Here is a 22,444-nt window from a genome sequence, read left to right as displayed (position 1 = left end):
TCCCGAGGGGGTATCTAGAGGAATGATGGGGGTGGACGGGGTGCGAGGTGCATAGGGCGAGGTGGACGCTGACAGGGGTTTGAGGGCAGTTCGGACGCTGATTGGCCACATCGAGGTGAGTCCTCCCACTCGAGTCTGCCCGTATAAAAGCCCTTGTCCCACCTCCATTTTCTTTTCCATAGTCTTCCCTCTTTCCTGAACCGAATTCCAAGATCATCAAGAATTCACCATAAACCACGTTGAAACTTCAAGTGGCATCAAATTCCACTTGGAAGACCACCCTTGAGGACACTCGACCTCGTTTTGGCCCCACCCCCCTTCTGCACACTGTTCTCCTCGCCGCCTGCTGTTTATACCACACCTTTCTTTATTGCACTGGCACCATTCCCTAATTTTGGGGAAGGCATAATTCCACAAGATTGCACCACTCATCAACCAACCATGGCACGATCTGGGTATGGCTCCTCTTCGGGTCCCACACCTCTCCCAGACTATGACCAGCGTCAACAAGAACGACGGCAGCCACGAAGCAGCTCATCTGCAGGCCAGCGGCCTCACCGGTCAACAGTACCAGATAGTGATGTGACAAGTCCACTTGAAGAGGTCACTGACGTCGTGCTTGCGAGTGAGTACTATTGGTCGCCAGAGGCGTGGCCACAGCCAAGGGGCCGAGCCACGAGTCCGTACAGTGCAAGCATCGCGAGCACATCTACGCGAAAGTCAGGACACAATGCGAATCCTGGCCGCAGAATTAGTCCCAGGCATGGAAGCTGGGGCGATGTCAATGAGGAGCAGTACAGGCTGTCGACACCGTGGGAGCCCCCGAGGACTCCTCAGCTGGGTCGACTCGGCACCCCTGACCTGGAACTGACGCGTAAATGCGACAAGTTCTGCGACTGCTGTTCTGATGAGCAGAGGTACAATCAAGACAGGTCAAAGATGGATCTCCAAGGTAGGTTCACGCACATTTTCTCTCGCTTTCGGCTGGAGCACGTCGATGTGGCTGTCGTTCGCCGTAGGACGGGTGTGTGGTGCGTGTCATGACTAAGCCATGCTAACCAATGGGAAGTCGAAGCCGCCTTGGCTCACATGCGCGGTTCTTCAGGCAGACGGCTGTTGACTTCTGGGAATGACGTTCGCCGGGGGAGATAAAATCCTTCAGGACGAAAACAAAGTAGAATTAATGAGAATGAGCAGGGGCATTTGGGGGTGGGATAGGATCTGGGTAGGTATGAGACAATAATTGGCGTCCGGCGTCCTGGCTTTGGCTAATATCAACTGAGTGTGGCTGTCTGTGTTGTTTGCCTGCATGGGATTGTTTGAGCATCACACCAATTTGGGATTGTGCACATGTACCCAGGGCGACGCGGATTTGTGATTTGAATATGGCATACCTATGTCGTTTGGCTCTTGTGATCATGACCACAGCCGCGTTTGTAGGTGCCAACCCCGTGTGTTCTCTCGCACCGAGCTTCACCGATGGAACTCAGTAGTAGCCGCCGGGTTCGTGCTCGTGAGACTCGGCAAGACTGAGGCCAGAAGCAGCCAATGTGTTTGGGTTTAGACGAATGGCCCCCGGGGCTGTTGACGACCTGAGCAGTCTGATGCGGTCGGTGCTCAGAGGGCAGGAGCAAGCTAGACAGGCAAGCAAGCAGGGGAGGAAAGCTGGATGTGGAAAGAGTACGGACCAACGTTGGACGTTGGATGTGGGGCGCCTGTTGTGCACTTGAGCAGGCAGCAGGCAACTCCATGCACCCCTCTCAGTGCTCGGGCCACCCCTGCTTACTTAGTCAGCCAGCCGATCATCAACTCGCCTGGTCGGGACTGCACCCAACAAGCTTGGGCTGTTGGAGGTGGCACTTAGGGAGGTCCTGTTGCCTAGGTCGCTCCCAAGCTGCTCATTGTAACCCGTGGATATCTCCGCCCTCTTTCACACACTACGGATTGGCCGCTGCGTGTGCTTGCTGAGAGCCCTCAACTGCTGTGATGCAGAATCAAACTCGGATGCCAAGGTGGGGCTTTAAACTCGTGGCTTCCACGCGATTGCGTTCCATGGCCAGTGCTTGAGTGCTACGGTAAAACGTTCGACAAGATGGTGTCATTAAGATCCCGGCGCGGCTCCAGGCATATGCCGGTGCAAACTATGGTCTCTCTTGTGATGAGCTGTTCTGACTGTGTCATCAAAGCTCGTTTTGTGTACCCTCGCTGAGGCTGGATACGTGAACAGCATTGTCGGTGACACTATCCGTCTCCGCCGTCACGGGACAGGCCAGGATCGCCTGGCTGATCAACCCTTGTAATCCCAACATGTGTAACTATCGTTGAGGCCTGCTTCTTGAGAACAATGCTCGCTCCGGGTCTTTTTCTGGTTGGAGATTTCACAGCAAAACGGCGGTGTGCACCTGGGCACCGGTCGAGTGCAACGCCGAGGAAGTCTTCAGTGCTTCAACCAGCCCGGCGGCTGACTGCTTCTGAATAACTGACAGCCGCATCAACACGCTCAACAACTCGCTTGTCTAAAGTCAGTTTTGGTGACACACGCCGTTCATGGCCGCAATGTTTGTTCCTCTTGAATGTGTCGAGGGCCTGAAATGGCACGAGTCGGTGAAGAGGCCAACACCGAGGCGGAGACTTGAAAGTGACCTGGGACCCTAAAGCTTTGGGATACATATGTATAGAAGGCAAGCTTTGTCATGGAAAGCAACACTTTCGGCCGAAGCAGACAGGTCGCGGATTTCCATCGTTTTCCAACTATTTTGAATTATTTTGAATTGAACATCGTCGAGACACACGATGCATTTTTCCTTATGCTTGGAAGCTCTTCTGGGCGTTGGCCTCACTGCTGCCGCGCGTAGCAGTAGTTCAATCCCACCTAAGAATGAGTCCATAATTCCCGGCGCTTTCATTGTCGAGTTCATGGCCGGCCACGACCACACCTCCTTCTATAGCAGCCTCGCGCTTGACGGTGTAGATATCATGCCGCGGATGAACATGTCTTTCAAGTTGTTCAATGGCTCCTCTTTCTCCATTGCGGACCGCCGCGGCCATGCAAGTATTGCTTCCAAGATCTCTGTCATGCCTTCTATCAAACGGATCTGGCCTATGCACCTCTATCCAGCCCCGACACTGGCAACTCACGGACTGCGTGGCCGTGTCCGCGACACGCCCTTCCCAAACGTTGATGATTTTGGGCATGCTTCAAAACATGAGGAAGCTACTGCCGCAGGAAACCACTCTTACTCCCCCCATTCGATGACCCAGGTCGACCGCCTGCACGCTGCAGGGTACACCGGGAAAGGATCTCGGATAGCAATCATCGACACCGGAGTTGACTACAAACACCCTGCGCTGGGAGGGTGCTTCGGCAAGGGATGCGTGATTTCTGGCGGTTACGACCTTGCGGGTCACAAATATGACGGTAACAGTCCTCCTGAGCCGGCTCCTTATCCATACGATAGCTGTAACGGCCACGGCACCCATGTGGCTGGAATCATCGGCGCGAGGCCCAACAAAATGGGGTTCACGGGCGTGGCCCCCGGAGCGGCTCTTTCAATGTATAAGGTTTTCAGCTGTGTGGGGCTCGCCTCCTACTCATCCACCGACGACATTTTAATCGCTGCATTCAATATGGCCTATGAGGATGGTGCCGATATCATCACCGCCTCGATTGGTGGGCCCGGCGGATGGAGTGAATCCCCGTGGTCTTCAGTTGTCGGACGTATTGTGGAGAACGGCGTTCCTTGCACCCTTGCAGCCGGAAACGATGGGTGGTTAGGGCTGTGGACGCCCAGTCAGGCCGCCGACGGCAAAGGCGCGACTGCCGTATCGTCCTTCGATAATGTGAGATCACCTTACATTCTGTACAAGGGTAGCTACTCGACCAATTCGTCGTCTTTTGGGTCAAGTTCCGGTTCGGCCTCGAAATCCTTTGGATGGTTGCCTGGCTACCCAAGATTTGTTGAGAATCTCACCCTGCCCCTCTTTGCTACCAGTCGGAACGCCAGCGTGGAGGACGATGCATGCGCTGCTCTTCCACACGATACGCCGATTCTATCAAACCTTGTCGTTTTGATTCGGACGAGCAAAGCTTGCAGCATTCATCGGCAACTGAAGAACGTGTTGGCCTACAATGCACGAAACATTCTCTTCTATGGCAATTCTGTAGATGAGTAAGTGACCCTGATATTTATGTCCGTACGCCTACTAACAAACAAAAGGCTCTTGCTTTTCAACAGCGGCGGCACTGGCATTGCTGCCGAATTTCGGTTAAACGGATTAGGTTTCGTACTTCCTGAGCAAGGTGTAGAGTGGGTAGGCCTGCTGGACAGAGGCTTAGGCGTGCGCGTATCCATATTCGACGAGTCAAATGCGGAATACATGTTGACGGAAACCAAAAATGTTTTCACAGGAGGGTTTGTAAGCGATTATACAAGCTGGGGCCCAACCCTCGACCTAGATGTCTTCCCTACACTTGGCGCTCCGGGCGGCAACATACTCTCTACCTACCTCCGAAGCGAAGGCGGTTACGCAGTCAACTCCGGTACATCAATGGCCACACCATTTATGGCGGGGGTCTTTGCCCTTGTCGGTCAAGTACGTGGTACCATGAATCCCACGGAGTTGTTACAATATATTTCCACTACGTCCAGGGCTCAACTATGGAACGACGGGACTGGGACATTGAACGGTCTTGCCCCGGTCCCTCAACAGGGGGCAGGGCTGGTACAAGCGTATGATGCGGCATTCACGACAACGCAAATTAATTCCAAAGGTATATCCTTCAATGACACAGACAACTTGCGAATTGCGACCTTTACCATTCGGAACATGGGGTCTGAAACTGTGACGTACAAGCTTAGCAACAGTCCTGCTCTGAGCATGCTCACATTCGGCAAGCATTCCAATCGCCCACTGGACTTTCCAAACGCCATCATCGCTACGACTGCGGATCTGCGCTTTTCCAACACTTCTGTGAGAATACCACCAAATGGACGCGTCAACATCACTGTGAAACCTACTGTTGCGGAAACCCCTGGATTGAGGCCAGGGCTCTTGCCAATATATTCGGGGTACATAGCTATCAACGGGTCGAACGGCGAGAACCTGTCTGTACCTTACTTCGGCGTGGTCGGAAGTATGTACAACACGATAGTGATGACCAGAAACGACCATTCGTCTTATTACTGCCCGGCAGACGCGTCCTCCTCCTTTGGAGACAAGACCACCTTCACCGTGCCATACCCAAGTTCGGAGAAAGTTATGCTTGAACCAAACTTCGAAAGGCGTGGAATGTACCCTTCGGTAAGTTTTAACCTAAATCTTGGCACGCGCATCCTCAGGGCCGATGTCATAGCCTTGTCATCCAACTACAGTCGCCCGACGACAACAGTCTTGGGCCGGAAGATCGCAGGCAGTGTCTATGGCTTTCCCGAGCAGTACGTACCGCGCATTCCCAAGTACGTGTACTTCACCGGAATGCTGGACGACGGAACTATCGTCCCTCAAGGCGAATATGCCATCTCCATCAAGGCGCTCAAGCTCTTCGGAGACCCGGAGAAACCTCAAGATTATGAGGGCCTCTTCGTGGACAATTTCACACTATTGTACCAGGATTGACCGAAAGAGACGGACATTGTGCGGTGGCAACGGCCCAAACGGATTAGTGCTCTAATAGGTGTGATTGCGTGCCGGTCGTGGAGCATCTCCCTGCTAGTCGCACCATTACTTAAGTAGTTAGCAAACATCTCAGAAGGTCACTTGACCTGCAGAGCTCGGCTGCAAAGGGCCTATAGTGGAATATGACAAATGCCACTTTTGGTCAATGTTCTCTCTTTTCTTCTCTCCCGGTATCTTCGACTGTGACCAAACAAAAAAGACAAGAAGAATGCATTCACACCCGCTTGGTCACATCTCAATAGGTGTGAGGGACTTCGGGGCAGCCAAGCGTTTCTACAGCGCCACGCTTCCCCTCATCGGCCTAGATCTCGTCTACGACAGCACTGCTACCATGCACGATCCTCCCTCTGGCGACGATGGCCCCAGAACGCTAGGCTTTGGACCCAACGCGGACAAAGAGCTGCTCAACATCTTCGAGTACGGCGCGCACGCATCAGCCCCGGGGCCCGGCAGCCACATTGCTTTCAACACGGACAGCCGGGCCAGCGTGGACCAGTTCTATGAGGCGGCAATCGCGAACGGCGGGCAAAGCAATGGCGCACCGGGCGTGCGGCCGCACTATGGGAGGAACTATTATGCTGCGTTTGTAATTGATCCTGATGGATGGAGGTTGGAGGTTGTTTGTCGAGATACCTGAATAATACAATCGCCATCGTACCCAGATGTCTCCAGTACAACCTCGAATTTCATCACGTCAGCTCGGGGGCTGTCGCGTGTCGTTTGCATTTTCTCTAGAATATTCAACTTTGGGTGAGTTTGGAAGTACCCCAAGGAATGGAAAGCACTGAAGTGAATCCTTTTACTGAGATGCTGTCAATCTTGGATTCACCAGTTGACATTGTGACGAACATGCAACAGACCTCGGGAGGTGCTTAGAAGCCTGAGGGCTTGTATACCTAGACACTCCGAGTCCTTGCAGGGGACAATTGGTTATTTTGGTAAATCTTGAAACTTACACGGGCTCTGGGAGATACCCAGGTATCAGATGTCTGCAGGTCCGCTTCGCCGCCGCGCTTGACGGCCACGGCATCTACCTAGGTATTATCTGCTAACCTCCCATAAGACAATTCTTTATACCATCACTCGAACCTCTTGTAGGATGAACCCCTACAAAAATACTGCTCATAGAAATACCAGATAGCCCTCTACTGCCAAACTCCTAGGAGATGCCAGGTTCGTGGAACAACTCGTAGAATGAAACCCGAGGTAGCCCAAGCCGCAGGGTCTCTGGTATGACATCAATAGATCATCTAGCTCTTCGAAGGTGTGCACTTTCATATGATAACATGCCTAGGTATGTATGTGACGCCCCATGTATGTCCTCGGACGTATGCGGAATAGAAGCGAAACCAGTATGTATGTGATGTATGTGATGTCGTGGGTTCTCATAGGATCTTTGGTGACATGTTAAGACAGAAGTAGAAAGCCAGTTTTTCATACTCCCGCTGGTGAGTTCGGTTCGTCTCTGCACTCAGCGTATGGCTGAAAATATCTGGAGACACGGTGCAGTGTTGACATCGACACACTGTCCAGCGGGGTATTGGTTGCAGGTGCCGGCGTACACTGGTTCTGGGAAGTTACCTACCTACCTAGGTACCTAGGTAGGTACCCTAGGGTACCACACCGTGCCAAAAGGCTCCTTCCTCTTGGCTCTAGATGATACCAAAACAAATTTGAACCCGGCAAAGCACCGACACGGTTCACACTTAACCCAACACTGCTCAATTGAGGCGCCCAACATGTCTGACGCTAATGCAACTACCCCGAGGGTTTTCTTGGCCCGCCATGGTACGATCTAGCATCAGACCACTCAATCTGTTGATGAGGACTGACTCTGCCGAACAGGAGAGACCGAATGGACCATCTCAGGACAATGCACCGGCAACGCCGATATACCTCTTACTGAGAACGGCCTCCGACAAGTCAAAGGCACTGGCGGCATGCTTGTCGGCCCAGGGAAGCTGATCGACCCAAGCAGACTCGCACATGTCTTTTGCAGCCCAAGGCAGAGAGCGGTCGTCACACTGGACTCGCTCCTTGGCGATGATGTAAAGCAGAAGCTGCAAGCCGAAGACAAGGTTACCGTTACTGAGGACATTAGAGAGTGGGACTATGGTAACTACGAAGGCAAGACGCCTGCCGGGATCAATTCTATTAGGGCAGAGCAAGGTCTAGCCAAGTGGAACATATGGGTCGACGGTTGCGATGGAGGAGAGTAAGTACTACGGCTGGACTGGGCACAGCCGACATCTTCGCTCATACATCACAGATCAGCCAGCGAGGTGCAGAAGAGGCTTGACGAGCTCATTGGGAGAATCAAGAAGATACAGGAGCCCTTCATGAATGGCGGAGACGCTCCTGATGTACTTGTTGTCGCTCACGGCCACATACTTCGAGCTTTCGTCAAGAGATGGCTCCAGTACGACATGGCATTTCCCTTTAACATGATGATGGAGCCAGGTGCTATCGGAACCCTCAGCTATGCCCACCATAACCTCGATGAGCCGGCTATTCTGGTCGGAATGGCCTTTGGGGCCGCAAAATAATGGCGGCAGAGACTACATCGTGTGGGATTGCACCCAGTGTCACAAGTGTTCCTTTTTCGTGGTTCACTTCGCTTCATTTTGGAAGGAATGTGAGTTGAGGTGGGCTATCGGTGTATTCTCTTCATTGGCGACACGGATGTGGCAGGCCTCACTCGTCGGCCGAAACACGGCCTGCGCATTCTCAGCCAACAGCACCGAGCGAACCTGCATTCTCAGCCACCACAAGTGACATCGTGAAAAGCAGCCGCGATGATGGGACAAATTGTCCTCAGAGGGTTGGAAGACCAAGATTCCGAATATGTAAAGCCAAACAGCACCAGCTGCGAGTGGTTCCCCCGGTGTGATTTGTAGTGTGTACATGTATGAGGGAGCTTGCTGGTCTAGTTTTGTCAAAACCAAACAAGAAGTCCCTCTCAATCTTTTCACTCATCCATTTTCACCCTAATTATCTGTAATTCCTCCATGCCCCATTTGCCATTGACCACGAAGCCGAGGAGAGGCCATCCGCACACATTCATCCGCAATGGGCTCAGCTTACGAGCAGTGGGGTCAGCGGTATTCCAGCTCAACCACTGGTAGCTACACAAGTTGGACCAGTATCATCATCTCGGACATACATATTCAGGTTCGTGATCAGGCCCAATAGCAAAAAGTGCAGAGTCCATGGTAAGTCAATTTCCAGATTGTCAATGCTTCCCAGCGTACTCGAGCTCTGTCCCTTCCTGAGTGGGTCCTGCTAGATGTGCGTTTATCGGCCATTTGTTTGAATGCGAATGTACCTAAAAGCCCTGATAATGCAAGGAACATCCAAAATTGACTGCTTATCATCGGATATATTCATCCAACCGACATAGCTAGCTGTAGGTTGTGACAGGCGAGAGTCTATAGATCTTGGCCTCATGTGGAAGCACCTCGGCTGAAAATGCCGGAGCCGTCAATGGCCCTTGCTGCTCGTGGGTCCAGAGGTCTTTAACTGTGTAAGACCTCCATTCCAAAAACAGGTACCGTTGAATGTAGAGACTCATTAGTGCCAACTCTGACCCACGATTCAGGAATGCAATGGCCACACTGCCATCTTCTAGCTTCCTTGCCCAATATTGTAGTTGACCATCCTGCTCTTCATAGACCACGCTCGCTGCAACCCCCAATGGGTCTTGGTTGATGGCGATGATTTCTTCGTTGGTAATGGTCTCAAGGTCGAAGCTCGAAAGCGTTCGCACGTCAGTGCCAATGAGCAGCGGACTAGCCACCATACACCACAAGCTGAAGTGCGCGCGATACTCGATGTTGCTCGCGCCGGCGCCAACAAGGCGCGGGGCAACGCCATTGAGCCCGACAATCAGCATGTCATAGTCGTTCCACCCGCCCGGGCCCGCGTACTCGGTGAGACTCACATTCTCGCCCCGAGTCAGCATGTCGAGGACGTCAAAGTAATAGTCCTCGCGGAATCCCGGGTAGTTGTAGTCGTCGCTGATGTCCTGTCCCATGCGCCAGTGATTCGCCCCCTCATCACGTGCCCAGGTCCAAATATCTGCCCATCCACAGTGGCACGCATGGTAGACGACATCGCGGTCCGTGGCACGCAATCCAAGAGCCATTCTGCGGACGTCACCTCGGACCACGTCCTCTGTGGCTTCTTTCCCCCTCCAGCAGCAGCTATCGTATTTGAGATGATCTACCCCCCAAGAAGCGAAAGTTGCGGCGTCTTGGTCTTCGTTTCCCTCGGTAGTTCCTGTGAACTTGGCACAGGTTGTCTCACCCGGACCGCTGTAGATGCCGAGCTTGAGGCCTTTGGAGTGTGCATAATCGGCAACGTATTTGATGCCGTTGGGAAACTTCTCCGGGTCAGCTTCAAGGGGGCCGGGATGGTCTGACCGATTGCCCTTGTACCGCTGCCAGCCGTCGTCAATATTTATATAGTGGTATCCTGCAGCTTGAAGCCCACTCGAATTGACGAAGTCGATAGTGGAAATCACAATGGACTCGTTAATATTGGGACCAAAATAATTCCAGCTGCTCCCTTCGCCGTAGTTAGCAGACTGCTGGGAAGGGGCTGTCACACTTTAAATGGTTCGTGGCCAAGGGTTGTACACACAAGAGTTCCACATCAGGTCCCATGCCCTTGAGAATCTCCTTACGAAAAAGAAATCAAGTACTTACATCCCATTGGTGGCGTCAAAGCTAGATTATTGGGCGGGAGTGGCTCGTTCCCGCCGTCTGTGCCATTGTTTCCTTGGCTGTTCACCAATCGCCAGATGGCCGCGGTCACGAAAACAAAAAGCATTTTCACAACAGACATACGAATCAGGGTGGAGGAGGAATGACACCGAGGAATATTTCTTTCAGGAAGCCCCGTGAGGGTCCCTTACCTTAAGAAGGATCCTCTACCGCATCCGGGTGTTGGAACTCACCCTACCTACTTAAGTAAGTAGGGTAGCCCTCAGCCGGCTCGCGCTCGGCCGTGGCTCGAGCCACCAACAAATGTACCGTGCCTAATACATGTAATAAACGAGATGTTACCATTGGCACCTTGCAGCGGACACACGGAATGGGTTCGTCTCTAGCCCCGGCAAGTCGGTCATAATGTAACTTCAAGCTGCACCCAAAGGGTCGTCTCTGGAAACACGAGCAGCCACAATACTCCTCAAGGATGAGCGGGGTTAATGCCAAGTAGAACGTCATCCCATGCCCCTCGTATAATTCTATGCCTGCTGCGAGGCCGCAGCTGCGGCCATGACACCAAACTGCAACATCGTGTTGGTCTTGCCTGCCTAGGTTCGCGAACGAGAATGCACCGTGCTAACGAATGTCAGAGGAGCCTAGAAGAAACGGGGTGCAATGCGAAATGCATGTTGTTGGTGCCTTGGTCTTGGGGATCGAAATCTTGCAAAGCCCCAATTGTAACTTTAGTCTAAATATACATTAAAATTAAATAGCAAAACAAAGAGCATATATCTAAAATCTTTCTAGTACTGGCCCTATCATTAAAGCCTTTAAATCCCATACCCACCTAGGCTAATACACTTATTAATATTTTAAGGTATTAAAATTATACTTATAATATTAAAATATAAACTTTTTAAAATTTATTTTTATAAAAAGTTTAATTTATTAAATAAAGTAATATAAATTATAAACTATTTATATTTCTTAAAGCTTTAACTATACTATATTTTTCCTTTATATTATATAACTATTTATTTCTTCTTTAATTTAAAGCTTATATATAAAGTCTTTAATAACTTTATATATATTCTTATAGTTTTTAAAAAAACTTTAAATTTATTTTTCTTTTATTTTTATTATACTTTTCTATACTATTAAAAGTTAATAATTATTAATAATAAAAGTATAAACTTAAAGAAAAATAAGTTTATTATACTCTCTCTTTATCTTCTTATAAATTATTTTTAAGATTTTTTTAAAAGTTTTAATACTTTATTATAAAAGTCTTAAAGGTAATATATTATAAATTATTTTTTATTTTAAGTTTTTAAAATTAATAATTATATATTTAATTAAAGATTATAATATTAACTTATTTAATAAAAGTTTTATTAATATATATATATATATATATTTAAAGAAATAATTTTTAATTAAACTTTTAATATAATTTATTTATATAATAACTATTTTTAAATTTAATTTTATTATATAATTTTTTATAATAATTAAATTATAAACTATTTTATTTATAATTTTAATTAATATTATTATTAAAATAATACCTTTTAACTTTATTTATATATTATAAAGTTAAAATTATAAATATTTATTATATTATAATTATTATTATTAATATTATATTCTTTTAAATATTAAATTTTAAATATTTATTATTATATAAAGGTATTATATATATTTTTAAATATGTATAAAATAAAAGTAAAACTATATATTTCTTAAATTTTATTATTAAATTAAAAGTAAATAATTAAATTTTTAAAATATAAAATATAATATATTTTAAAAATTAATTTTATTAAATTTATTATATAAACCTTTTATAATAATTTTATATTTTAATATAAAGTTAAATTTAATAAAATAAATTTTAAAATTACTTTTAATATATAAATTAATTTATAATAATATTTTAAAATTATATTAAAAATTCTATTTATTAAAAATAGTTTTTATAAATTTTTTAAATTAAAATATTATTAAAATAATAAAGCTAGTATCCACCTACCTAACCTTAATATCTATCTATTTAATAATTTCTATGAAGCTACCTAATATTTATTTTTTTAATAACTCCTTTATATTAATAAGTACTTTCTAAGTTAGTATAAAAAGACTTTATAAGATAATTTTCTTCTTTAAATTTTAATACTTTAAGTATAAGCCCCTTCTAGCACACCTTCTAATATACCTTCTAGCACACCTTCTAGCATACCTTTTAGCGCACCTTCTAGCACGCCTTCTAGTATACCTTCTAGCACACTTCTAGCCCTCTAGCACCCCTTCTAACCTGCACTCCTTCTAACTATTTAGATACTAACTAAACGTTTAAATATTAACTAAATATTAAAAGGTTAAAGGTTTAGAGGATTAAAAGGTTAGAAAGGGTGTTAAAAGGTTAGAAAGAGTGTAGTTTTTATTTTTACTTTCTTACTATTTAACTTTTTAATATTTAATTAATATTTAAATATTTAATTAATATTTAAATATTTAATTAATATTTAAATAATTAGAAGGTGTATAGATTATAAGGAGTATTAAAAGGTATATTAGAAAGTATATTAAAAGGGGTATTAAAAATAAAAAAGGTTTATATTTAAAGTATTAAAAATTTAAAGAGCTTTAATTAAATATATAGTTTTATATAAACTTTATACTTAAAAACTATATATTAAATAAGTATATAGAAATTATTAAATAAATAAATACTAATTTAAAATAATATTTCTTAACTTTATTTATATATTATAAAATTAAAACTATTAGTTGGCTTAGTTTACGCGTAAAAAGTGGTTGAAGTAAAGTAAATTAGTGATAGTTAGAAGGTCTGCCTAGTGGGCGGTGAAGCGCCTAGTTGGGTTGGCCAGATCTACTAATTAAATATAGTTTGTATATAGATACAGACCCACTAATCCTGCTTATAGTAGCTAATCCACTATAGCCTACTATTTCTATACTAGTAACTTTTTAATCTTTTAAAATTAAGGTCCTTCCCTTCCTTTTAGCCAATTAAAGAGCTCTATTTATTAATAAAGTAGTTTCCAATTAAATTACTAAATTACTTAGAATTACTACTAAACATACAATTATAATCTAGTTAATTTAAGTGGTTTAAAAACGCTTTAAATTAACGTTTTATAAATTACCTAAATTACTTAAATTTAAATTGCTTTAGTAGGTGAAATTAAGTTTGAATTGCTAATTGCTTGTCGGGCTGTCTGTTAGGTGGTTACTAACTGCTAATATTTAGCTAGTTGGCCCTTTTAGTAGTTTTTTCTTCTATGGATCGGCTTAATAGATATAGTTCCTTCTTAGTAAATATATTACTACTTTATCTATAAGGGCTATTGCTTATTTTATTAATCTTTTATCTTCTTTTTTTTAGTTGGTTAATTAGGTAGTTATAGTAACTCTTCCTTATTAGGGTATAGGATTTAAATGAGATTGAGAATGGCTTGAAGTACTAGTTTAGTATTTAGCCTAATATAAATACTATCTAAGTAGAGGTTATTATAAAGGTTTTTAAGAAGTTTTAGCTTAATTTACTTAAGGTACTTCTTAATTTAGTTCTTAAAGGTCTTATAAAAGTACTAAAAGTACTTATTAAAGTAGTTATTTAAAAGTGAGTTACTAATAAGATTACTAGTAAATTACTAGATTTTATTATTATTAAACTTAATAGCTATATATTCCTCTTTATAAATATTATTAATATACTTTTTTATTTTATTTTTTAACTTAAATACCTTCTTCTTCTCATTAGGGTAGTATAGGTAGGTATATTATTAGTGTACGCCTATAGTAGCTATAGATAATTTTATCTTTAGAGAGGACTTAGGACTGTAGCAGCCACAATACTAGAGTATTCTGCTAGTAGTTGTGGGAGAGAGAGAGAGAGAGAGAGAAGTTGAGAGAGAGAGTGAAAGTTACTTGTTTAATTAATTGCTTAGGTGACGTAAGGGTAGGTTAGGCAGGTAAATAGGTTAACTAATAGGGCGGTTTGCCAAACAGGTTGGCGGGTATATAGCTAAATACCAGTTTAAGGGTTTAGTAGGTAGGCTTGAATTATTAGTCGTAAGAGAGAGAGAGAGAGAGTTATTATAAGAGAGTTGCAAGACTTGCCTAGCGAAGGGGTCCTGCTTAGCGGTCAATTACGCCTAGGTAGCCTAGACGACTCACCTTTTAGAGAGGCTGCAACGATAATAGTAGTATCATTAATTTATCCTTTTTATTAAGGACTATAATAGTAAAGTAGCCTTATTAATTTATCCTTCTTAAGGACTTAACGCCTAAGTAGTTTAAATAATTTACTTTATTATTAGAAGCTAGTTAGTAAAGTTGGTTAGTAATTAATTAGTGTTGATTGGCTTAGCTTATATATAAGAAGTAGTTGAAGTAAAGTGAATTAGTAATAGTTAGAAGGTCTGCCTAGTGGGCGGTGAAGCGCTTAATTAGGTTGGCCAGACTTGCTGACTAAGCGTGGTCTGTATATAGGTACAGACCCACTAATCCTACTTATAGTAGCTAATCCACTACAGCCTACTATTCCTATAAAAATTATAAATATTTATTATAATATAATTATTATTATTAATATTATATTTTTTTAAAATATTAAGTTTTAAATACTTATTATTATATAAAAATATTATATATATTCTTATATAAATATAAAATAAAAGTAAAATTATATATATTAAATTAAAATTAAAGAAGTTAGTTCTTTATAATAATATTTTATAAATATTAATATTTTTATATTATTAATAAAAGTTATATAAAATATTATTTATATTTTATAATATAAATATTTAAAATTTATATTAAATATAAAATAAACTTAAACTTTAACTATATTATATTTTTCTTTATATTATATAACTATTTATTTCTTCCTTTAAAGCTTATATATAAAGTCTTTAATAACTTTATATGTATTCTTATAATCTTTTTAAGAGAAACTTTAAATTTATTTTTCTTTATTTTTATTATACTTTTCTATATTATTAAAAAGTTAATAATTATTAATAATAAAAATATAAATTTAAAGAAAGATAAATTTATTATACCCTTTCTTTATTTTTTATAAATTATTTTAAAACTCTTTTAAAAGTTTTAATATTTTATTATAAAGTTTTATTAATATATATATATATATATATATATATTTAAAAATAATTTTTAATTAAACTTTTTTAATATAATTATAATATTTATATAATAATTATTTTTAAAAACTTAATTTAACTATATAACTCTTTTATAATAATTATAAACTATTTTTATTTATAATTTTAATTAATATTATTATTAAAATAATACTTTTTAATTTTATTTATATATTATAAAGTTAAAATTATAAATATTTATTATATTATAATTATTATTATTAATATTATACTTTTTTTAAATATTAAATTTTAAATATTTATTATTATATAAAAGTATTATATATATTTTTAAATATATATAAAATAAAAGTAAAACTATATAAAATAAACTTAAAAAGTAATATTATTTTTTTAAAAAAAAAAGTAAAGGTTACTTTTTAAACTTTAAGATAAAAGGTAATAGTATAATAGTCTTATTAATAAAGGGGTATATAAGGACTCCTATAGGTCCTACCTACTACCCTTAACCCCTACCCCTTACTCTTAATACCATGGAGTGTAAAAGAGTATATGGGATAAGCTAAGCTGTTGTTGAGCAATAGGCGACCGGGCGGTTTGGAGAGGTGTATGTAAATGTACCCTACATGCAAATTAAATACGGTGCTGGCGTGGTGTGGCACGATTTACGCCTAGGGAAGCATGAGTATGGCAGAGAACAAACCTTTCATGATTTGTAGAATGGGATTATTTGATGTAAGGTAGAACTGATTTTATTGGTATTTCGGTGCACCAAATCTAGCGATGGAGGCTAAGCAGCTCATCTTGAAGCAAACAACTTGGGAGGAAAACGCTGCCCCTACTCACTCTAAACTCCCATAACAGAAAATCGGTCGAACAATTAAAACCGTCATCAGACTCCAGTCCTGGGACCCACCTATTTCATTGCAATGCTGTGAGAGTTCCAGTTCTGTACCAGAGCAATCCCTGCTGAACGGTTCTGTTGTGCACGCCTGGGCAGCCTTTCAAGAGGGGCGAGCGTTGCCGGCGCCGCCGAATCGGGCTTGGGGGCCCGGAGTAAGCGGACCGAAAGTATGCCGACTTGCCCTCAAACCTCTGCGACCTGTACTTGGTGAGAAGTGACAATGGCTCTTTCAGAGACGCGGCCGTGACATTACAGCTAACCCGAAAATCAGGCTCCACGTACCGGTAGAAGGTCTTGAACCCGTTGTCGACGGTTCTGTAGCAAGCACCGAGAGCGCCATAAATATCGACAACATGCAGGTTGGCGCCTCCTTCATCTGAAGAAGAGTCAGAATCACTCCAGAAGTCATCTGAGTCAGACATTTGATCATCATCATCATCATCATTGAGATCCTTCAGGTCGCTTACGATAGATGAGTCGATGCTTGGCTCTTGAGACGGCTGTAGATCCAGAGGAGCCTGGTTGAGGGCACCAAAGCTTTGCTCCTGGTAAGTCATACTTTGAACGATGTTTTTAGACCTTGTTGTAAGAAAAAAAGCTCACTTTTTGCCTGTGGCACTGGGTCTTTGCTAGTTTGCGAAGGGTGTGAAGACTTCTCCTCATAAAATGGATTTCTAACCACAAACAAGACTATATAGGTATGTCCAAGGGGGTATTGGTGCGTATTCACTTTTGGACACAATGCTGTCTCCAGCAATTCCACATCTACAAAGGTCTTCTTTGCTTTCCTTTGACGCCTGGTCGAGCTTGTATCCTATTTGACTAGCTCTTCAGAAGCGCATTGTTATTGTAGACAATGCTTCACCCATAACGCGTCTGTTCTTTGATATAGTTTCCGTATGGTTATCAGAGAAGACAAAGCACTCCTTGATCAGTGTGTAGAGTTGCCACGTGCCTGACCCTCGACCACGAGACAGCGCAAAAAGCGGTCGATGGTAAAGTCCGCCCACACTCGGGCCACCTAATTCAAACTACCCTATCATGCTACAGAACTTCTATTTATCTATACTAATTTATACTTTAATAGTAACTTATTTAACTTTAAGAAAGTATTAATAGTAGTATTAGTAAATATTTTAAATTTATATAATAAAATTATATAATAAAATTATATAATAAAATTATATATATATATATATATATTTAATTATTAAAGAAAAAATAAATAGTTAAATATAAAGATATTTATATAATATAAAGAAATTATATAATATAATTAAAGTTATATAATTTATTTATTAATTAATAAAAATAACTTATAAAGTTTTATTATTTTCTTTTTATTATTTTTTACTACTTTTATTTTATTACTTTTTAAATTATTAAAGCTTTTTTTATTATTAGTTATAATAATTATAAAAGTATATATAAAAAGGTTAATGTATAAATAGATAAAATGCTTAAGTGTTATGCTATATTTATTTAAAGAGACTCTGACTAAGGGATGATCACCCCTCGCTTAATGATTGTGAACGTGCAGTGAGATAAGAAGCCCTAAGGGCCTCTCTCTCCCTTCTAGACAGCAAAAGTAAATTAGTGAAAGTTTACACATGGAAGTATTAAAACAAGTTTTATTTAAAACAAGTTTTAAGTTAACAACCCACTCTACATACCACCCCCTTCCCACATACTATAAATTTATACACCTCTAATTAATATTACTTATATAAATACCTACTTTATAAACTCTATAAAAATTATATATATATAAAAATTATATATATATAAAAATTATATATATATAAAAATTATATATATATAAAAATTATATATATATAAAATTATATATATATAAAAATTATATATATATAAAAATTATATTATTTAAATCTTTATTCTCTTCTATATATAATAATATACTTTATATACTCTATTTTAAAATTCTTATTATTATTAATACTTAACTTAATAATAAGTTATAATATAAAGTATATAATAAATACTATTTTAATAGGTATACTTTATAATAATATTTAATAAGTATATTAATTTAAGAGTAAGTTAATTTAAACTATTAAAAGTTATTATTAATTTAAAAGAGTTTATTAATTAATTAAATTCTTATATAAAGTTAATTAATTTATTTTTCCTTTTATATTTTTATTTAATACTTTATTAATTAAATTATTAATTATAAAATTTTAATTCTACTATTTATATACTCTTTAATAAGTAATAAATCTATTAATTTATTAAATAGAATTTATTAATTAAAACTTTAAAACTATATATATTAATTATTATTAAGTTAATAATATAATAATTAAATTTCTAATTAAATTTATAATTATTTTAATTTATTAAATTTATTTAATATTCTATTAAATAATTAATAATATATTAATAAAATTAATATATAAAAATAATAAAAATAATAATTTAATAATAAATTTATTAAATAAGAAGTTAATTATTAAAAGTAAGTACTTTAATAATTATAATATACTATTATTAAAAACTATAATATAATTAAAAAGTACTTTTACCCTTATTATATTTAAAGTAAAAATAGTTTAATAATAATAGTTTTTAATAATAACTTTATTAACTTTAAGGATTAATAATTTATAAATTTAAATATTAATTAAATTAATAATTAAATAAATTTAAAGTAACTAACTAAAATCTATGTTCTAAAAATAAAGTTAAATAGTTTTAAAAGTTAAAAATATTAATCCTTAATAGATATTATTTATATATTACTAATAAATTCTTTTAAATTTATTTTATTATTAAATATAATTTATTTTTCCTTTTATATATACTTTCTATATTTTATAACCTTTTAATATTAATATCTTTTAATCCTTAAATAATAATATTATTAATAACTTAATTTACTTATAATAATATATAATATAAAAAATCCTTTAAAAGATTCTTTTAAAAATATATTAAATAGTTTATATAATAATATTTATATTATTTAAAATTAAAAATATAATTTATAATAAAAGTTTAACTATAAAATAAAGAAAAAACTAAATTTAAAGCTAATAATATTACTAACTAATATAGTTACTATTATACTTATTTAAAAGTACTTACTATTTAATTTAAATAAAGAATTAATTATAATTAATCTAAAAATACTTAAATCCTTTTAATAACTATAAATTATTAAATTTAAATTATATATATTAAATAATTCCTTTAAATTACCTATAACTTATTTATTTTTAAAACTAATTAAAGAACTAAATAAATTAAGTATATATATAATTATTATAAAAATTAAAAAAGTTTTTATTAATACCTTTAAAAATTAAAAGCTTTATAAATAAACTTAAATTATATTTAACTTAAATAATATATTTATTAATATTATAATATTTAAAAATAAAAGTAATTATAAAATAAAGTTTAATTAAAACTCTATTAAAAATTAATAATAATAATATTAAAATTAAAAATAAAGATTTATTAAAAGAATATATTAAAATTTAAAAGTTAAATATTAAAAATTTCTAATTAAATAGTAAATAGCTTTATTAATTATTAAAAAATTTAAGTTTAAAGTTAAATAGTTAATTTTTAAATATCTAAAATACTTATATATAAGAAGGGGGTAGTGTATAAAGTAGGTTGTTAATTTATTACTTAATTATAAGAGGCAGATTAGAAAGGCAACCTCATATTCATCTATCATGGAACATTTCCGAAAAATAGATATCAATTATTAGCAGCTATCTTTGTTTCAGTTCAGATGTTCTAGCTACATAACCCAAGAGTGGGACAGGAATGAACGACATGGGTATCTAACTTTAAAAGATTATCTTTAGACACTGTGTGTAAAACCAACACTTTCTTTTTACCCTAGAGTTGAGGGTCGATCAAAGCCAAGAGGAGACAGGTATGCCGCCACGTCCATGATCAAGCTTTGAAAGAGTCGGCAGGGACGTCAACCACAACTCCTGGCTCCCTCTCACCACAGGCCGTGCACTTGGGGTCCGTCTCCCACGCGGGCTTATCGTTTTCCCACAGCCTCGTGTGCCAGCCCTCGTCTTTGTCACCCTCGGCCGAGCGCGCCTTGACGTGCCTGCGCCTTGGAGGGAAAAGTGGTGGAGGGACAACTGGAGGGGGAACAACTGGAGGTACAAATGGGGGAGGTACAACTGGGGGTACAAATGGGGGAGGTACAACTGGGGGTACAACTGGGGGAGGTACAACTGGTGGGGGAACGACTGGGGGCGGAACGACTGGTGGGAGAGCCGGTGGAGGAATAACTGGTGGGAGAGCCGGTGGAGGAATAACTGGTGGGAGAACCGGAGGAACAATTGGTGGGAGAGCCGGTGGAGGAATAACTGGTGGGAGAACCGGAGGAACAATTGGTGGGAGAGCCGGTGGAGGAATAACTGGCGGAACGACTGGAGGAATAACTGGTGGGAGAACCGGTGGGACAATTGGTGGGAGAGCCGGTGGAGGAATAACTGGCGGAACGACTGGAGGAATAACTGGTGGGACAACTGGTGGAGGAACCACTGGAGGGTCAACTGGAGGGTCAGCTGGAGGGTCAGCTGGAGGGTCAACTGGAGGCGGAACGACTGGAGGAGGGACCACTGGCGGAGGGACCACTGGTGGAGGGACCACTGGAGGCGGAACGACTGGTGGAACGACTGGTGGAGGGACCACTGGTGGCGGAACAACCGGTGGCGGAACGACTGGAGGCGGAACGACTGGTGGAACGACTGGTGGAGGGACCACTGGTGGCGGAACAACCGGTGGCGGAACGACTGGAGGCGGAACGACTGGAGGGACCACTGGTGGAGGGACAACTGGTGGCGGAACAACCGGGGGAACAACTGGTGGCGGAACAACTGGTGGATAGCTAGGATACTTTGGCGGGTCGGGATACTTGGGCCGGTCGGGATACTTGGGCCGGTCGGGATACTTGGGAGGGTACGGTGGATATTTGGGGTATTTGGGCTTGTGGTAGTCGTGTTCGTGTTCCTTGCAGAGGTACAGGACCAAGTCGGCGAAGTCGTCACATGTCTTCTTGCCGCCGTCCCCAATATCGCAGCCTGCATTCAGGTTAGTGATGGGTACCAAAGAGGAGATGTATTCGCACTCACCATCATCCCAGTACTCGGAAGGGCAATAGTCCTCTTCAGGCTTGAGCTCCACCTTGTGGCCTTCGAAGGGGTGTCCGTACTTGTCGTACAGGTCGTAGTCAACCTTGCCATGATGCTTTTTGTAGTAGAGGATGAGCTTGTTGTCATCATGGTACCAGTGGTGCTTGTCCTTCACAATCTCCAGTGCGACACCACCTTCCAAGTACTTCTCGACGTACTCTTGGCGGCAGCCAATCTTGTAAGGTCCGTCGGTGTCCCAGGCAACAGACCACAAGTAGACGTCGTACGGGCAGAAGTTGACGACCTTCGCATGGCCGTAGCCCTTGTGGTGATGGTGGGGATGCTTGTCATGTTCGGGTTTGTTGTGGTCAGGGTAGTCCTTGTGACAATCATCGTGATCATGGCAGTCAGGCTTCTTGGGATAGTATGGTTTTTTTCCGTAGTCAGGGTAGTCAGGCTTCTTGCCATAGTCCGGGTAGTCAGGCTTCTTGCCATAGTCCGGATAGTCAGGCTTCTTGCCGTAGTCAGGGTAATCAGGCTTCTTGCCGTAGTCGGGGTAGTCAGGCTTCTTGCCATAGTCCGGATAGTCAGGCTTCTTGCCATAGTCCGGATAGTCAGGCTTCTTGCCATAGTCCGGATAGTCAGGCTTCTTGCCGTAGTCCGGAGGATCGCCGACAGCTTGTACGCCCGCCGCCGCCGCCGACAGGGCGGCCAGGACGTAGGGACGGAAACGCATGGCTGAATCTCTCGAGATAGACCTAGTGAGGCTTGCAAGTGAGAAACGTAATGCCTGGCTGACTCCCACGAAGGAGTCAAAAACAGAAAAGACAAAGGAGGAAGACTGGAGTCCCCAGACTTGGGGATCACCCT

At 40.4% G+C, this 22,444-nt stretch overlaps 7 protein-coding genes across 7 annotated transcripts; 4 read left to right on the top strand and 3 right to left on the bottom strand.

Moving 5' to 3' along the window:
- Positions 1-441: 441 nt before the first annotated feature.
- Positions 442-1,152, top strand: KVR01_000053 (uncharacterized protein; the record flags this gene model as incomplete). The annotated part of the gene is made up of 2 exons (XM_044792124.1): positions 442-952; positions 1,070-1,152. 2 exons carry the CDS (start codon positions 442-444, stop codon positions 1,150-1,152), a joined length of 594 nt encoding a protein of 197 aa, XP_044650002.1.
- A 1,641-nt stretch (positions 1,153-2,793) lies between these two features.
- On the top strand, positions 2,794-5,616 carry KVR01_000299 (uncharacterized protein; the record flags this gene model as incomplete). The annotated part of the gene is made up of 3 exons (XM_044783251.1): positions 2,794-3,052; positions 3,119-4,169; positions 4,218-5,616. The coding sequence occupies 3 exons, from the start codon at positions 2,794-2,796 to the stop codon at positions 5,614-5,616; spliced, it is 2,709 nt and encodes a 902-aa protein (XP_044650248.1).
- Positions 5,617-5,821: 205 nt separating this feature from the next.
- KVR01_000634 (uncharacterized protein) lies at positions 5,822-6,313 on the top strand (the record flags this gene model as incomplete). The annotated part of the gene is made up of 2 exons (XM_044792448.1): positions 5,822-5,858; positions 5,919-6,313. 2 exons carry the CDS (start codon positions 5,822-5,824, stop codon positions 6,311-6,313), a joined length of 432 nt encoding a protein of 143 aa, XP_044650583.1.
- A 1,061-nt stretch (positions 6,314-7,374) lies between these two features.
- KVR01_000525 (uncharacterized protein) lies at positions 7,375-8,853 on the top strand. Its single transcript, XM_044787290.1, has 3 exons — positions 7,375-7,464; positions 7,522-7,891; positions 7,946-8,853. Exons 1-3 carry the CDS (start codon positions 7,416-7,418, stop codon positions 8,220-8,222), a joined length of 696 nt encoding a protein of 231 aa, XP_044650474.1. The 5' UTR covers positions 7,375-7,415; the 3' UTR covers positions 8,223-8,853.
- A 184-nt stretch (positions 8,854-9,037) lies between these two features.
- On the bottom strand, positions 9,038-10,633 carry KVR01_000966 (uncharacterized protein). The gene is made up of 2 exons (XM_044784089.1): positions 10,383-10,633; positions 9,038-10,242 (listed from the first exon to the last, which is right to left on the bottom strand). The coding sequence occupies exons 1-2, from the start codon at positions 10,519-10,521 to the stop codon at positions 9,077-9,079; spliced, it is 1,305 nt and encodes a 434-aa protein (XP_044650915.1). The 5' UTR covers positions 10,522-10,633; the 3' UTR covers positions 9,038-9,076.
- A 5,826-nt stretch (positions 10,634-16,459) lies between these two features.
- KVR01_001048 (uncharacterized protein) lies at positions 16,460-16,999 on the bottom strand (the record flags this gene model as incomplete). Its single annotated transcript, XM_044782364.1, has 1 exon — positions 16,460-16,999. One exon carries the CDS (start codon positions 16,997-16,999, stop codon positions 16,460-16,462), a length of 540 nt encoding a protein of 179 aa, XP_044650997.1.
- Positions 17,000-20,375: 3,376 nt separating this feature from the next.
- Positions 20,376-22,442, bottom strand: KVR01_001060 (uncharacterized protein; the record flags this gene model as incomplete). The annotated part of the gene is made up of 3 exons (XM_044786037.1): positions 21,575-22,442; positions 21,340-21,523; positions 20,376-20,547 (listed from the first exon to the last, which is right to left on the bottom strand). Exons 1-3 carry the CDS (start codon positions 22,308-22,310, stop codon positions 20,376-20,378), a joined length of 1,092 nt encoding a protein of 363 aa, XP_044651009.1. The 5' UTR covers positions 22,311-22,442.
- Between the last annotated feature and the right edge of the window lie 2 nt (positions 22,443-22,444).

The sequence above is a fragment of the Diaporthe batatas genome (genome assembly GCF_019321695.1).
Source record: "Diaporthe batatas strain CRI 302-4 chromosome Unknown Contig00001, whole genome shotgun sequence".
NCBI classification, from domain to species: Eukaryota; Fungi; Ascomycota; class Sordariomycetes; order Diaporthales; family Diaporthaceae; genus Diaporthe; species Diaporthe batatas.
Note: the sequence above shows the minus strand (reverse complement) of the source record. Positions and strands in the feature narration are given on the sequence as shown.